The sequence below is a fragment of the Corythoichthys intestinalis genome, chromosome 3, assembly GCF_030265065.1.
Source record: "Corythoichthys intestinalis isolate RoL2023-P3 chromosome 3, ASM3026506v1, whole genome shotgun sequence".
NCBI classification, from domain to species: domain Eukaryota; kingdom Metazoa; phylum Chordata; class Actinopteri; order Syngnathiformes; family Syngnathidae; genus Corythoichthys; species Corythoichthys intestinalis.
In genome coordinates this window covers 40,544,180-40,562,803 of record NC_080397.1, presented here as the reverse complement: position 1 = coordinate 40,562,803, position 18,624 = coordinate 40,544,180, and the positions used below count along the sequence as shown (strand labels likewise).

Genomic DNA, 18,624 nt, shown 5'->3' with positions numbered 1-18,624 from the left:
TGGTCCCAATTTATCGCGAAAAACGAGGGATCACTCTAATAAACTTTTTTCATTTGTATTATGCATTAATTAGCCATTGCTGAGTCACATTTCCCAAACGATGTATTGTGAACAGCCTCCTCAGACTTCTCCCCGCTGAGATGAGTTATTGATTAGGTCCACTTGTCGTAGTCTCCTCCTCTCTGTCTCCCTTAGTTGCCATTGGTTAAGCGTGAGGCTGGTTCCGGCATGGTTAAGCCTGTTTAGGGGAGGAACTCGCTCAAACGCTCAAACACGCAGCCGAAAAGAAGAGAAGATGCTTTTTCTCTTTCACTCAGCTGTTCAACCCTCAAGCTCACCTCCTTCCTCAAAGAACTACAATCGCTATACTTGCCGGCGTTGCAGACGGAACTTGCCGTGTCTGGACTGGTCCACCACGGAAGAGGCGGCAAGAGTGGGGAGCAGTGATCCTGCAAACAGTCAGTCTCCCTTACTTGAGGACCACTACGCGTCGGTATGGGTGCGCTGAAGAGAAGATGCTTCGTTTGCACGACGGGTCTTCTACTTTTTGTTTGTTGCACGTCATCTGCCATCTCCAAAGGTAAGCAGAATTTCTCGTGGTACTTGATACAAGCACTTTTGGTGACTGTTTTGAATGAGCCATTCCTGTACGTGGTTACGCACCGCAACATTTGAGCAAAATATGTTGCGACGTGGGATGCTCCATATACTGTTTAACAAAGGAGAGAAAATTTTCCAACTCGGGCTTTTTGTATCAGTTAAGTTTGTTTCTCGGTGCGCAGAAGAGGCTATGGTTACCTCTGCTACGAAATCCAACATTTACTGGTTCCTGTACGAGTAAAACCAGTTTTCAGCAGAATCTTGCTAGTACAGTACTGAATTGTATTTATTTATTTTTTCATGAATGCTATTGATTGGCCATGCCGTATCTAAATAAGACAAGTTCTCCAAAACGCATGTTATCCACATTCTACTATAGCTTTGAATTCCAGATGCATTAATTTCCACCTTTTTTTTTTTCCCTTTTAAAAGAGGTTTATTATCTTCAATATTCCTGTCTGCAGTGTATACAGGTTCTTTCATTCAGATGTATTTTACTTTTTAAATCTACATTTAAATAATGTAACTATCAGGAAATTATGAATCTCCGGTTATATTTGAGGTTAATTGATGGTTGGCTGTTTGCTTTCAACCCATGGCAATTTGCCACTGTTTTCATCCCTGTCAAAGTAATCACTTTTCCCAGTTCCTTCACCCCGGCTGCTATCTGAAAAAAGTATGATTTGACTAAAAAGATGAGCAATGTCAACATTTGATATTTTCTATGTATTTACTTCTGGACCAAAAAAGCTACTCGGAAAAAAAGATCTTTGTTTGAACCTATCTGCTTTTCTTGTTAGATAAAGTGCTGGACTGGCAGCTGCATGCTTCCCGATTGTTTCCTCTTGCATCGGTAAATCAAATATTCTTTGATAGTGCAGAATTTTCCACTGCCAGATTTGGGCTTTTATAGTGGAGATTATTTCAATACATATAGGAGGTTCTACTAACATGAAGACATTTACCGGTACTGGTTCCTGTATGAGCAAAACCAGTATTCAGCAGAACTTTGCTAGTTCTGGATTTTATTTATTTATTTATTTTTTGCGGGAATGCTATTAATTGGCCACGCAGTGTCTAAATAAGACAGTGAAATTTTCACAAAAGCATGTTATCCACATCTACTATAGCTTTGAGTTCCAGTTGTATTAATGTCCATCTTTTTTCCTTTTAAATGAGGTTTATTATCTTCAATATTCCTGTCTGCAGTATATACAGGTTCTTTCGTTCAGATGTATTTTATTATATCTACATTTAAATAATGTAACTATCAGGAAATTATGAATCTCCGTTTATATGTTAGTGTAATTGATGGTTGGCTGTTTGCTTTCAACCCAAGCCAATTTGCCAATGTTTTCTTCGCTGTCAAAGTCATCACTTTTCCCATTTCTTTCACCCCGGGTGTCAGCTGAAAAAGTATGATTTGACTAAAAAGATGAGCAATATCAACATTTGATATTTTCTATGTATTGACTTCTGGGCTGAAAATGCTACTCAGGTTCAAACAAAGATCTTTTTTTCTATCTGTTGTTCTTGTTGGATAAAGTACTGGACTGTCAGCTGCATTTTGCTGCCAGATTGTTTCCTCTTGAATCGGTAAATCAAATATTCTTTGATCTTGCAGAATTTTCCACTGCCAGATTTGTCCTTTTATAGTGGAGATTTTTTGTACATATTGGAGGTTCTACTAACATGAACACATGCAGCTTTCTACAGTTACGAACAAAGCAATTCTTAATTGAAGACAGAACATCAATCAGATCCTTTGCACAAACATTTCCATCACCAGTACATCCATTTGGAAGGCTTTGAGCAAGAACTAAACAACTACTGCACAAACTAACACACACTCAATACCATTGTTAGTTGCATTACATCCAGTAGGGAAGAATAATTGTTTAGAACACGAACACAATTGCAGATGCTACCAAAAGACTAGCTAGTGGACGAGAAGATCCAAATCACCCATTGTCAATATAAATACAGACGTCAGACTGGAGTTTGCAAATAAGAAAACGCACAGTTTAAACAATTGGGGACACGGTTTTACGGAATGAGACTATGATTAACCTTTACACTTATTTTGGAAAGACTTAATCTTTGAAGGAGAAAAAAGAAGAGTACTCAAGTTTCTTAGGAGCTCATCTCTGAAAAGCAGTGAACGTAATGTCGTGGATTTGGATGACCTTTTGGGGAGGGGCTCACTGATCCTTGAAGAACAGAAACAAAATGAACTAGGAAGTCTACACAAACATTTGGTCTGTCAATTACAAGAAAGATGTTGCATGTATCTTCCAGTGACTGAAAAAAAGTACTCTGATGACCAATAATCAGTACTATAAGCCCAAGGTACAAGATCCTGTATTGATTACCCACACATTAATCCAAGCACTGGACTGTCTTGACGCCCTTTATTTGTCCCAGTTTGATACTTTTATTTGTTGAAACAACAGGACACAACTTAAGGCAGGGGTCATCTAGCAGCAGCCGAGTTGATCATTTATCATCAAGCTATCACAACTCCGTATCACTGTAGTCATTAAACCGTTTTTTTTTTTTTTTTTTTGGCACTGGGGAATTGTGAAAGAAATATGAGCCCAACGCAATAGTGCTGCTGTGAATGTTTCACTTTCGCCTTGTATGAAAATCAATATCAGCTCTAAACATGCTGTCTCGAACAGAACAGGCACTGAAATCATTGTTTAAAAAGGGTTGCATTTAAAGGCAACCTTGAGCTATTTGTATTCAGACACATACAGTACTTAATAAATAAAGCAATATGTTCACCCCTAGAGTTTTAAAGGTATGAAAGATTTGCCCAAATATGGCAACTGCTGACAAATTATTAAAATAAATGACTCCATATTTTACACGAGTAAGGATGAGTCTATGTAGCATTTATTCACGACACTGAAGGAAGAGCACAGATTGACACCTGTGTCCCTCTCAATATTGTGATCATGTTGATAAGCGTAATCATTTATTTTGGTCACAATAATAACAATATGCCATTTTCATGCCTCCCCTCTCTGAACAACAGGTGTCACACAAACATTTTCTGAACAAAGAACACAGCAGCATAGCCGTAATGGGACTTGCACAGCTCGTCTCCACAAGCTCTTAAAGATCAATGGTGATGTTTGCATGCAAGGGGTCTCCTCCTGTGTAACACGAGGAAACAGGGAAAGGCTTTCTAATGGCTTGCTGCAAGTTTGGTCAGAAAAGCGCAGTCGATACAGGTCACATGATTTGATGTTTTTGGAGGTGGATATTTGGTGGTTGAATGTTGGTCCATGCATGTTTTATTTAGTGAAAGCTTAGTATTGTGTACAGAGTAAGAAGACATTAAGGTAGAAGGGCTATGGATGAGTTCATATTTGATTACGGATTATTCAAATTACTAGTAACTGGCAGTGATGCTTTGCAGGGTATTCCAAATATGTTATACTCGGTTGAACCGCACATAGTGATTAAAAACAGTTGCCGTGTGGAATTGGTGAACATTTTCACAACAATTAAAAAAAATGCATTGTTTATTATGGTGTCAGGTCTTACTAAAGTGAAGAATAAACATCACATTCTACTTTGAATGTTCTGATATAATTTATTTGGAATACACAACAACATATTGTTGGTTTTCATTTTTTCCCCTTTCAGTTTCAAATGGTATTAGAAAAAAAAAATCAAGCATTTTCAGCTTCAATAAACACAAAAAGAGAGTTGATCAATTATTTTCCATTATAGTAAAATAGAAAGTGAAAGGGTTCATATGATTTCCATACTGTTGGCAAGATGAATCATCATCATCATGCTGCCATTTGTGACAATGTGCACAGTTCAGTGCCCAGATTTACATTTAAATTAAACCAAATGGTCATCCATTCAGAAATGATATACAGTAATAATGATTGTAATCATAGTCCTCTCATTTATAGTGGGTTTGTTGTAAAGTGGCAACGCTGTCATTAGGGTTCTGGACTTGTACAGTCTTTGAGTTAGTGCAAGTCTATGCGATGTTAAAGCTCTTTGCCAATTAAGTCTGTATCCTTTATACTTCAATGATTGGTTTAATCAATTTCAGTCGTTAGAGCACCAATTTAGTCAACACTTACCTGTGGTGATTACCGGTATTTTTGTCTTTTGACATAGTGGCTTTAAGGTATTTAAAATGGATGTCTGCTATCAGGGGCGCCGTATAGGGGTGAAAAGTGATACTGATTCTAAGGGCCCATGCCCTGACGGGTGCCCACAAAGAAAATTAGAACATTAGGTAATCGTTTGCAAATTTAAATATTAATCATTATAATTTTAATAGGAATAAAACGAAGGGTTTCTTTTTCTTGTTTTGTTTTTGGCAAAAAGTAAACACCCAGAGAGCATATGTATTGCCAGCCAACACCCCCAAGCCCCTTATTTTCATTAAATGGTTGCCCTTCCTTCGATCAGACCGGGAGCAGCGGTGCGCATTTACAACAATGACTCGGAGTGCGCGGAGCGCGGTACTGCAGAAATGTTTTCAAAACAAAAATCGGGTTTTCAAAAGAGGAAAGAAATGAAAGCCAAACAGAAGATGGATAGAAAAGGCCAACAGAATGTGACAAAGTACTTCACAAAGGAAGGTTGGTGTCTTGTGTCAGTGTAGTGCTGAAAATTAACCTGTTGTCTTAGCTTAGCTTAGCGAGGTCCCAGCTCACTCAGTAAGAAATACGGGATTTTCCCGGCCTCAATGAGCGACATTCGCCTATTCAAAAACATGATTTCCAAATAAAGACGGCATTTTTTTGTATCCAACAGATGTTACTTGAAAGTTGGTGTGGAAATTTTCTTTTTGCAAAACTGTTATTTTGCATGTAGTGCGAGACAAAAATTGTGGACACAACGAGTGGTTGAGGTTTTTTTTTTTTTTTTTTAAAAATAATTTTTTAAAGTTTTTGTTTTAATTCTTTGGCTCGATTATTTATCTAAAATTTCAGGAAAATTCGACAGTAACAAAAAAAAAATCCAATAAAGCAATAGTTATGAGGTAAATATCTGTTCCCTATTTACAAATGCAATTTTTTCATTATGACGTGATTTCTTTAAAAGTTAAAAACACACGAGTGTATATCTTTATGAAGTCATTTTTCTTTTCTAAACTGAATATTAGACATCAATTAATGATTCTAAGCTAAATATGATAGAAAATTTAAATAGTAAATGTTATTACTTACCTTGTTTTTATGGCTGGGTTGAAAGAAAAGCAGTTGCAATGTGTCCATAAACGAGGGTCTCAGGGGTAAAATGGACAAATTAAAAATTGTCTGGGGGAATGTTGCGCGATGAAACTGCTATAACAGCATCTAGACATATTGTTCTATCAAACACAACAATTCTTTTGTCTTAAAATACAGTAGTTTATTTAAAAATCAGTTATACGAACAGAAACTGCTTTTTTAGCCTTATGTCTGTTTTTGGTCAAATGTATACAGTTTTCTTTTTCAAATAAATAGATTAATCAGTATTTCAATGATATTCGCTCTATAGTAATAAATAAAGAATATGTCTCCACATATAAGAGATCCTTACTTGTGCTCTACATAACCCATTTCTAGGGACTATAATTAATAACATTTTTTAGTTCTCAGTGGAGCTGTTACTCTCAAACAACAGCACAAGCAGAACAGTTTGAGTAAAAAGCATCACTAATATGTGTTTTCCCACAGTAATTGAGCCTTTTCCATGAATCAAATGGGGGCACTGCATGATTACACAAGCTTGAACTGCTTCATATCTGTAGTTACTGACAAATGCGCCAGATGCTGTATTTTATTAGGACAGTTTATCATAGGCAGCCCTCTAACCCCACTTTCTCACTGCCATAAGGCCTGTGAGCAAGTGTGCCTACAGATACATGCATACTAATAAACACACATTTTTGCATTTTCACAATGTGCAGATTATTTGATAGCACATATGTAAGTGTGCACTAGAAATGTAAGGGTCCATCTCTTATTAAGCCAGTGATAATTCAATATTCTTATCAAAGAACATGTCTTTGAAATGCAATCTTTTTCAGACCAATATCAAGTAAAGGACATTTTAAATTTCTTTAGTACTCCCTTTTACTGTATTCTATTTGTAACATAAAAATAAGTGGAATCTGGTTACGTATAGACATGTGCCGATTACCAGTTTCAAAGTATACCGTGGTATGAAAACGTCACGGTTTCAAAACCGCAAAAACTCTCTGTCATACCGTCCCTAAGGTATTAACTATTTTTTTATGTCCCAAAAATGCAGGGAGAAATCCCTCCCACACTGTTGTTGCTCAGTGTGAGTTAGTCAACTCTGCTGCACGATGGCTGGAGGAGGTGAAACTCCTGAACTTTTCCCCCCATCAAAGAAAACGAAATAGCTAGTTTGGGAATACTTCGGCTACAGAAAAGTTAGAGACAGCCGCGGCTTAGAGGAGGAAGGCCAACCGACATGTAAAACATGTTTGCGGAGGGTAGCTCCCGAGGAGGCAAGCCCTCCAATATGATTTCGCATTCATACAAAATTAGAGGTTAGTTAACACTATCATGAACGTTTCCCACGTCAGTAAACTCCAGCGTGTTTAGTGTGTCTAACTGTGATAAAACATGTGTTTTTTCTCTCTCTGGCAACTGCGTGAGAAAAAGAGTGTGTGTAGAATGTAAACAGCATACGAGTCATACATACGTGCTTTTTATGGAAAATAATTTTATTATTTTTGTTCTGATGGTAATAATGTTGTGCTGTAGGTTTAGGCTCACCTAAAGGAATGCATTTATTTTAATTTTATTTAGAATGTTTCAAGTTACTTTTTTGTTATTTTTTAAAAATCTATTTTAACATTATACCTATGTTCCAATATGCTAATATGTTTTGAAAAATAAAAATCCTGTTCAATTGATTTTTTTTTTTTTTTAAACCCAGATATCTCAAAGTAACATATTTTAGAGCTTTAATTGCGATACTGTGATACCGTGAAATCTTCATATTTTTGTTTAAGGTTATCATGCCGTCAGAATCTCATTCCGGCACATGCCTAGTTACGTATGCAAAACATTTGTTTTAATTCAATTTACCTTTTTATTTTGGCACGTGAGCTTTGAGCAGCAATCATTTGTGTATTGATTCATCATACACACACCATGTCTATTAAGTAGATCACTCGTATACATTATCCTTGATGCACAGTATGCCAACCAAAATGGCTCCCTGCTATTCCTATACCGAGTCTCATGGCCTTGGGATAGCTGTTCAAACCATGTCCTCCCTTCATCTATGGTGCACTAGTACACCCACTGGGACAGAACAGTGCTTCAGGACCACTTGTGATGAATGGACTGTCCAGCTCCAGTTCCAGCTTGCTGTGTCTCGCCCTATGTAGAAGGACTCATGGCCTCACCAGCGGGTAGATGTTAGTCATTGGCCTGTGCTATTTGTGACCATAGGTTGACATACAGTGGTACAACAGAGTGCAAAAGGATTTACCATGAGCAATTTTTCCGTTTTTACAAATATTTAAGAATCTTGTGGTTATTGCATAATATGCTTGCTTGAGTTTAAATGAAACTGTCTGTTAACAATAGGTTTATTATGATGGTTATACAGTAATTTAGATGTATAAATATGATATATACAGTATTTGCGGTTGATGTGGTTAATTTCTGGATTTGTTGTTTGCATAATACCTGTCAGTAAGTTTTTTTTTTTTTTTTTTAAACCAATCGGCTTCATCGTTTGCTTAGCTTGTGCTCCTTTCCATATTTTTCACTATTCGCATATCTACAAGCAAGGGATTATTTGAGGCAATTTTGTTGTTTGGCGCAGCACGAAATATCCATAAAAGATGTATTGTATTGCCACTGTCGCTGGAAGAACTATAGACCCTGGACCGCAAATTGACTTTTCTTGTGGTTTTAGAAGACATATTTTCTCATCTGAGCAGATTTAATCAGTTCATGCAAAAAAAGCTCATGCCCTGAAAATTAAATGACCTGGATGAATGGGAAAATTCACAACCATACTCCGTGGATTTTTACCAGTCAATCACAAGGCAAATAAATAAAGACGACCATTTGGGCAGACACAGTCATTGAGCGAAAAAAGATCCCACACGGGCTGCATGACAGATTCTTTGAATGACTGCGTATTAATTTCCACTGTATTCATGTGAGAAAACAAAGCTATTTGTGTCATCAGCCTATGCCAATACAATATTGTTCCACAATGCATTCATAGTCACTTATTTTGGTTTGCGTTCATTAAAGAGCCGTATGGTTTCACGTTTGAGTTTGGTCATATATTGTGGTGGGCTCTTTTACCTTCTCAGTGCAATAATAAAGAAATCTTTTAGTGTTTGTGCGCACAGGTCTAGCTGAAGTCAGCTCTACTAATCATTAGAAAGCTGGCCAGATCTATGTCACCTTGTCTTTATGTTTGGCCTTGCTGTACTTGCACTTTTCTCACAAGATGGACTAACATAATTTCAAAGCAGGTCGATGTTTTCAAAAATGTATCTTGCACACAAAATAAAGCAGAAGCAAATAAAATAACAGTATTTCACAATATTAAAAAAGTCACCAATCTATAAAGTATTAAACAAAATCAGATGTCTTTCCTTAAGACAGCTGTTCATACAATTGGAAATTATTGGTAATGTAGTGGTTCACTTAGCAGATTTTCTGGTTGCTGTTAGTCAAATAAAGGCCACTTGCAAGGAGTACTTGGAAAATAAGCAGAGGGAGAGCATGCATGCCCCACATAGTGAAGCCTGAATTGAGATTCATCCCAAATTTAAAGTGTTATGGCAATGAAATTAGGCGGGCAAAACTACTGTATGCTCAAAAATTGTATTTGTTGTCTATAGTCAATATATTTCAAGTTTTGTTTTTCTGAAAATATGAATTTCAATGCTGCTCTACAATTAACACATCTCCCATGATGAGCCTAAATTGAAATTCTATGCGTTTGAGGCTGCATCATCCAAAGAGTCAGACAAACATTTGAGGAACCTTCAATCAATTAATCTATGTTTTAGTCTGAGCAAGAATAATGAGATCCCACTCTTCCCTGCTCTTTCCATACACTAAATTTCATGTTTATCAAGTCTTTATTTTTTTATCAGTTCCAACTACTTTATTACCACTAGAACAAATTTACATTCAGGTCAAAACACGTATGTAAGATTTGAAGTACTGCAACTATGGCAGCTGTGCAAGGGATGAAGAGTTTTGTCCAATAATAAAAAAGGATCTGCAGTGTAGCACTGGGGTACAGTGACAATATTGCAACTGATGCAGTTGCTATGCAATAAAAAGTGAAAGTAGGATGGAATACTGATCAGGACAAACCGAATTGTTTTGAAAAATTGACAGATTGGCACTTATGGAATTAATGGTTGATTGTTTATGAAGTCAATGGTCAGAGGGGAAAACCTTTTGGAGTACCTGTTAGCTTTTGGGTGCACATACTGTAATTTGAAAGTGCCTACCTGAGATATGAGGTACAATTCCAGGCAAATTTTTTTTTTTTTTTTTAATTTTAAAATGTATTTTTACTTTTGTTTTTTGTTTTGTTTTGAGACATCAAGCCTTGCTTTAAAAAAGAAAAAAATTCAAAAGTCAACAGTACCATTATCAGTATTGTAGGAATTGTATATAGTACTGCATGCCATCTTACTATGAGGTATTTTTAATATGTTCTATTGATGTATCTAAATCAATTTGTTGAATTGACTCAAAGTATTTCGCAGTGCGGTTCTCAAATACCGTCAACAGTTACAGAGATAAACATATATATTACATTAATACTTTTTTAATGACTCCCATTTAATTCAGCAGAATAATAATGAGGGTTAATGATAGCATGTGTGTGCAGGGACTTTAGTTATTTACTTCAGTTATTTACGCAGTTTTGGTAGTCTAAGCTTAAATTATGGAAAGGCAAAAATCATGTTAGCGCTTGTCAAACATCTTCTATCAGCTAATTATTATCGTATGATGTAGGTGATGGATGTCCCACTTATATTAGCATTAGGGATGTCCCGATCCAGGTTTTTGCACTTCCGATCCGATACCGATATTGTTTTGCACTTCAGATCCGATACCGATACTGGCCGATACCGGCCTATCTGAGCATGTGTTAAAGTTTAAAGTTATTTAGCCTCCTTACTTAGATGTCAGACTCATGTTGAAAAGAGTTTTCCTACTCTTGATAACGACTAGCCAGCTGAATTAGGTGAGTTTGAATAACACACACCGGTTGGTAATAAGAAACTGACCTGTTTATTCAATGACAAACACAAAACATTATAAATAACAAACAGAAATGGCATAGTCAGTCAGTAAAACGTGCAAATAATATTGTAAACTGTCTTAAAAAAGCAAAACACACAAACAACCTCAGTGGAAACCCCCCCCCCCCCCCCCCCCCCAAGCTATTAGATGCTTTTAATGTTTCGTGCATTAGTTACAATAATTGTATAAAAAGCCTCTCAGGTTTAAATAAATGACTATTTCAGTATAAAGTTAACATTTTAAAACAGTAAATAAAACACTCAAGTCCCCATCCTGTATCAGCAGCTTTAAACTACATTCAGTTCATTTAATTTTGCGAATCAGCTGTTAAAGTTGTTAAAATTGCTCCTGTTATTCCATAATTTCCCTTCTGTCTACTTTCGACATGTGAAAGTCTTAAAACTGTTTTGAAGATAGATTCAAGTCAAGATTTTGCCGATTTAGGAGTATTTTAGGTAAAAAGTTAATTAGGCTCGCGTGGAAGGTTCACAACAGCCTACTAGGGAAGTCTCCTGCTTTAAGATGGCGGCCGTTTAGTTTTCCATACTTCAATGTTGCATACGCCATAGAGTCTGTCATCCTGAATCTAGTTCTATATACATATGATATCTATTATCTATAGTAAAACGATGTTGACGTAGTTTGTAGCGGCTATCAGCAGCAGTCAGGTATTCTTGTGTTTTTTATCCAGCGGCATGAGTTGAGCTAAAGCCATGAGTTGAGCATTGGCATTACCCGCGTCTATGACAAGAATGCTGTTTACTCTCGGGACGCAATGCGGCCCATTTCTCATTGCGTCCCGAAGACCGCGCTGTGTATTAGTTCCGCTATACTTGACATATTTCAAAAATCGGAATTTGGATGTTTGTGAATAGTTCTCGAATCTTCCACGGCCGAATCACTCAAGGATGTAATGATGGCTGGGCATTCTGTACCGTGGTTCTAAGTGTTGGATGATGCGTCTTTACTCACGAGAGATAATGGCTTTTCATTCAGAATGAACTCCTCGGCAATGACTCTTGTTATTCCCTGGGCTTTGGGACTGTCGGGTGCCAGTTTGTCACGCATAGCAAAAGTTTCTGCCAGTGTTAGTTGCGTGGGACATTTCTTTTTGTCTTCAGTTTTCTCAACATACGCCTTATATTGTTTGTGGTGGTATTTCGCTAAATGCTTGATTAGGTTGGTTGTATTAAAACTTCTTACAGCTTTACCACCACGCTTGACTTTATTGTGGCATATGTTGCACTCTGCCTCTTCGTCTTTGTCGTCCTTTAAGGTGAAATGATCCCACACAGCTGACATTTTTACCGATAAAGTCTCTCGGTAAACTGGGAGACGGTAATGTAGTGTGTTGAATGTGTGCCGTAAAATACGGGCCGGATTTTAGGGAAACCGAAGCAAAAACTGGAATGGATTATGTAAATCGGTGTGCTGTAAAACCCAGACCGGACTCAGGGGGAAAAAAAACTGGATCGGAAGTCTAGATCGGAATTTTTCCCGTGTCGGCCGATCCGATACCGATGCGCATTTTTTTGCCCATATCGGCATCCGATCCGATCCAAATATCGGATCGGGACATCTCTAATTAGCATTAAGGCTGCAGCAATCGAATATTTTAGTAATCGACTGAAAATTCTATCGATTAATCGAGTAATCGGATAAAACATATATTTTTAGGTGAAGAGCAATTAAAAATATACATGAGAAAAGAAGACATTTCATCTAATATTGAACCATTTTCAGTCAATCAATAGCCACGTTTACATGCTGACTTTTATTCATACCAATTCAAATCATTCCGAATGGAAATTTCAGATCAGCTGTTTACATGTCACTTCATCTATTCCGATCCAGCGTTTACATGTGTCTGCCTTTATTCCGAAAGGACGTTTGACAACTGCCGTCTGACATGCGCAGATTAATCAAAACAAAGCGTCACGTTGCAAAACATGGAGATCGATCGTCAGATCAGCTGCTGTTTTAACTTTTCGAGTGGAAACAAAACTTCAGAATGATACGCCGTTCATTTAAAAAGTTGTGTGGGTGCGCTGTGCGTGTGCTTGGAAGCCATGTTGCATGTGACGTTACTTACGTCACCAAGTGACGTCACCACGTCAGTACGGAGCATGTGCAGAAAGAACGCAACCAGACACCATTCCGCTTCCCTGTTTACATGATATAATTTTACTTCTAATCGGTTTGGGAAAAGGAATATTCCACCCCTGTGAAACGGAATGAAATTCCATTCGGTTTGGGCCTGTTCATTCCGAAGGAGGTGTTTATATGGAACACATTTATTCGGTTTGAACAAATATTCCGATTGTAATTGGAATATTTGGCTCCATGTAAACGTGGCAACTGTCTTTATTTTCAATGTACATTGTTGAAAACACCCAACAATTGCATCTCAGATGTAAAAAAAAATAAAATAAATTAGGGCTGTCAAACGATTAATATTTTTAATCAAGTTAATTACAGCTTAAAAAATAATTAATCATAATTAATCGCAATTCAAACCATCTATAAAAGATGCCATATTTTTCTGTAAATTATTGTTGGAATGAAAAGATAAGACACAAGACGGATATATACATTCAACATACGGTACATAAGTACTGTATTTGTTTATTATAACAATAGACCAACAAGATGGCATTAACTTTATTAACATTCTCTTTAAGCGATCCATGGATAGAAAAACTTGTAGTTCTTAAAAGATAAATGTTAGTACAAGTTATAGAAATTTTATATTAAAACCCCTCTTAATGTTTTCGTTTTATTAAAATTTTAAGATTTTCAATCAAAAAATAAACTAGTAGCTCACCATTGTTGATGTCATTACACCATGCTCACTCCCCAAACCCATAAAATCATTTAGACCCAAGTGCCAGCAGAAAGCGCCAAACAACAAAAAACAAGTAACAAGCGTACATTACACTGCTGTCATTTTAATCTGAGCTGGGCATGTGCGTTGATTGCGTCAAATATTTTAATGTGATTCATTAAAAAAAATGTAATTACCGCCCATTAACATGATAATTTTGACAGCCCTAATATAAATATTTCTTACCTAAAAATGCCATTACGCTTGATAACACACATCACTTAAAAGTTAGGTGTTTTTCCCACGTGTTTCAATTGAATTTCCATTTGTGTCAAGCTATTTTAAGTTCTAGTTAAGTTTTAAGTTAGTCTAAACTGTAAGTCCTGATAGGATTTTGAGTTTTTGCAGTGTTCAAAATAAATATATGATACCAGCTGTATTGGAGCACATTAGGAACCAGTGCTACTTGGTGTTTTATCCAGCAATGACTACTGAGCTAAAATTGACAATTAGCATTATTAAGTTTTTATTTTACACCCTCATCACTCTGCAGCGCTGTTTTCACAGATTAAATAAAGCCTGTATGTAAGACACGTTAGCCACGCATCGACAGTGGTCATAATTAATAGAAACCTAGCCCTTCGCAGGGCTAACGTTACGTGAGCGAGTGACAGTAACGTTAATCTTCTTTATTAGCGCTTAGAAGTCTACTGCTTTAAGATGTTCAGACGCTACCTGCTACCACCGTAGCATCATACGAGCTAGTTTTTAGCAACGTCGGCATCGTTTGTAGGGGCTGTCGGCTGCAGTAAGTTTTTTTAAATTTTATTTTTATTAAATTGCTTCTTCCTCTACGCACGTAAAATCAGCGCATTGTCCCGCATTAAAAGTAGTCCGGGCAAAACGTGATGCTTAGAGCTGTCAAAATGAAACTGTTGAGAGAAATGGTGGAGGAAATGTTTTGTATTCATAAATGTGTCCTCAGTTGATGTTGAAATAATGTTAATGTATTATCTTTTCGCCACAAGATGGCAGGATGGGACTTAATTGTCTAAAGTGCTACATTTATTACTTCTTTGTGTTTGACTTTTATTACTTTGATTTGTGGGATTGCCTGTGAAGACACCAATGAGAGAGGATGTATCCGCATGTCAATGGAAATTAAATACGCCGAGTTTTGGCTAAAAGACAACTTATTCTCCGTCAATTCTTCCTACGAATGCAACGTTGAGCTGCAACCACCTCAACAGAAACGATTACTCGAGGTGAATAAAATCACTCGGATCAGTTTTTAAACTCGAGTTGCTCGAGTATTCGTTTCAGCTCTAATTAGCATTATCATATTAGTCGTACTCTGAAATAGATAGTTGAGGTTTTCAAATGGAAGTAAAATCTCATGTTTTATAATCCCCGTCACCGTCATGTCACAGTGTTGATTAATGAGTTATTAATATTATTTTTAATTTCTAATTAAACATGACAAACAGCAAAGAAAGTCGGCAAGGAAAGCTATTTATGAGACCTGTAATCTTAAATTTGGCACCAGTGCGCCTTGACAGAAGCCACCAATCATGTCCACCAGGGTTGTTAACAGTTGCTCATATTTGACTACCGTGTATAAATGCGTTAACATGCTGCACATCACACTTTTATTTCAATATTTTAGGAAGCTCCTATCTTTGAATTCCCGCTCAAGGGCACTTTGTTAACTGCCTTTCTTTCTTATGGTCTGTTTGAATTAGACAGTCTTCTCACACTTGAACAGCTATGTCTCTTATATAACATTACTCACTTAAAGCATCAATGTGGATTGACAAATAATCAGAATTAGCTTTTCAAAAGTCACTGCCACTGTGAAACTGGGGAGAAGCTATTCAGAGCCTGTCACTACAGCAGAGATATCAGGTGTTAGGTTACGGTGTTGGTGGTGGGCTTCAGCGTATTTCAAGATGGAGCTTCGAACGGGAAAAAGAAGTAACCGCTGCAGCTATCGGCTGTCACATTTTTAGGTGAAAAATGATTGAAAATTTCATCATGCTCTTCTGATCCAAATAGCTTTTGGCCATTCGCAGCATATTCCTACTTCTCTGACATAATGTAGTCCTTGACTGCTTTCTGTACAGTATTTAGTATATATTTGAATTATACACCACTTTGCTTTGTCTTGGTGGGGAGCTTTTGTAACTCATCAGTTCTTTATGTGCCCGAGGCGAACTCCCACTGCTTTCTTTTTATGCTTGAAAATCTCTCTGTTGAAAGTCCTCTTGGCTTTTGATACAATCTCAAAGTTCTTCAGGGTCAGCACTACAGTGGATTGCTTTCCCTTCTTTGGAAACTGATGTTTACTCATCTCAACCTTGTGGGCAAAGCGGGCTCTTTTACTGATTTGCTATGGTTTGTGCCCACACACCAACCAAGGAAAATGGCTCTTTGTTACTTTTGTGTTTGATTTTTTTAAACTGCCCATGCTGTAGTTAGAATTTACAGCAGTTATGAAACAATATGTCGTGCAATGGATCATTGTCTTCAAGCTGTTGCTTGTTTAGTAACCTCTTGGATGGGTCTCATTGTCTGATATTGTCAATTTTCTCACAGTTTATGATGTTAAAATAAACGATTGACACTCTCAAGTTTTATCTTGAGCAGAAGTTATAGCCTAAAAGAAACATGTTTTCAGGTGAGAAACATTTTATCTTTTCTCACATTCTTTAGCAGCCGTTTTTGAGGCTGCTTCTTCATTTGAGGAGCTGTCGTTTGACACTTGCAGAACTTAAAGTGCATATGACACCAAAAAGCATGTTTATTTCATATTTCAAGCGGTATTTTATGCTCTTGAATGAAATGGACCGCTTGGATGTGTGTGGAAGCGATCGTTTTATTCCTTCAATTTTTTCAATCCCGCGCCATGAAAATGAATAACTTCCTGTTTTGAGGAGGAATGCAAATGTTACGTCACCCGGGTCAGCATCTCACTATACAGCATTGCTTTATAGCATGCAGATGGACTGCGGATTCAGCTGATTTTGCAGATTAACTTGTTTATTTTTCGCATCACGCCAGCCAAATTTGCTGCAGAAAATTTTTGCTGCACCAGGGAGAGGCGTGTGAGCCTTTTTGGGTTTCAAAAGGGTCCCATTCACAGCTGATAATGGCCAAAACTAGTCCTACTACTGTGGGACCATTGGACTTACGAGGAAGTGAGTAAACATCGTATTTTGTATTATGTGAAATACTAGGATCATGACACTCGCTTTAATATGGAGGTGCCTCGGTCCTTCGCGTGCCCGCCCGGAGAACGCTATACTCGGCTTATTGGCTGCGAATACAGCGATTACAAAATAAACACTACAAACTTTCTTTAGATAAAGGACTATTTAATTACGTTTGATCATGGACGGACATGTTGAAAAGTTCTCCTCAGACACATCCTGCTATGTTAGCAGCACAGCAACTGCTCGCCGCTCTCTCACTGTTTACGTCTTCGCCGTTGAGTAAAGCATTATTTTACGCCATATTCGTGTTGACCATTTGGCAGCTACGCGCTCCTCCGACGTCGGTCGGTTTGTCCAGCTGCTTCCCTGGCAAACGAGCTCTCCTGCCCGCAGCAGGGGAACGACTCCGACGAGCTGTAACTTGCTCGCCGCCGGGCGGGTTCCCAGTTGGCGAAAACAGTCGACGACCCCGCTGCCGTGTGACATGATCCTAGGTAGTTTTGTGTGATTTTTCGTTTCCAAAGCTGAGAATAAGACTTTGAAACATCACTCGGTTTGGGTTAGGATGTCGGCAAGCTGTCACGCCTCTGGTTTGTTTACGCTTTCCGAAGCCGTGGCAGGGAAATGACAAAAGCCGGACTTACTCCAGTGGCGTAAAATATAAGTTTGGGAGTTGCAAAAAGTGGACAGTTTTGACCAATATGGAATAATTTTGCCTTGTCTTACTGAATAAGTGCATTTTTAATATTTCATATACCATTTAGCACAAGACTTTTATTTGTCATAACCATACCATTTATTTAGCAATTGGGGGAAAATACCTGGGGAATATCCTGTAAAAATATTGGAGCAGAGAGACTGAAACAATGACATTTTGCAGCTCTCTTCGTCGCATTTCCTCGTTCTGAATAATTCCCCCTCAATGGGCTGAATTCTAAACCACATGAAACCATGACCCTGCCGATGTCATCCTCCTGTTGGGGACGCTAGAGTCCTATAATGGTAGACGTGGCCAAACGGATTAAAAGACTCATTTCTCGTCATCTGCGCTTTGCCAAATTGTTGTATATAGTCAAATCATCTCAAAATATGATTCTAGGTCACATAATAATGCTATTTAAGAATTTTTTTTATCCCGTCGTAGGCACTTTAAGTCTAAGATGTGCAGGTCCTGTGTATAAATGTCCCTTGTGCACTGACAAAAACGGAATAACAGTAGAATAATGCAAAGCCCGAGTAAGAACACTTTTATTGGTGTTCAAGATTTGCAGTTTAATGTTGAGTTCTCACCAGAGGGACGGACACTGAATGAAAGCTTTTCTCACAATACCCCCTCTCAACTCGGGGCATGTAAAATCCATTTTGGGGTTACAAGCCAAAGAGCCCCTGCTAAGTAAGAAAAATCACCTCCCAACACTAAAATGCTTTTACCATCACTCACATACAGGTCAGGGGTACTCTATCAGTTGTGAGTATGGAGAGAACCTTCAACTTGGGGTCACAAAATACCTTCAGTGAAATAGTATAATACTGGTGCTTAGGCCTGTCGCGATAACAAATTTTAGTGTGCGATAATTTATGTGATAAATTATTGCGATATGCGATATTATTGCGCCCCCCCCAATTTAAAAAAAAAACCAATTTACAATAACAGAGAGAATACAGTATATATAAATAGATCAAG

The 18,624-nt window shown here is 37.6% G+C and overlaps 1 protein-coding gene across 2 annotated transcripts in view; it reads left to right on the top strand.

The window, feature by feature from the left end:
- Positions 1-276: 276 nt before the first annotated feature.
- Positions 277-18,624, top strand: part of unc5db (unc-5 netrin receptor Db) — a 330,197-nt gene continuing 311,849 nt past the window's right edge. For both annotated transcript variants that reach the window (XM_057831103.1, XM_057831101.1), the window contains exon 1: positions 277-580. In XM_057831103.1, coding sequence (XP_057687086.1) covers positions 496-580 — 85 coding nt within the window. In that variant the 5' untranslated portion in view covers positions 277-495. The remainder of the gene's footprint in view (positions 581-18,624) is intronic.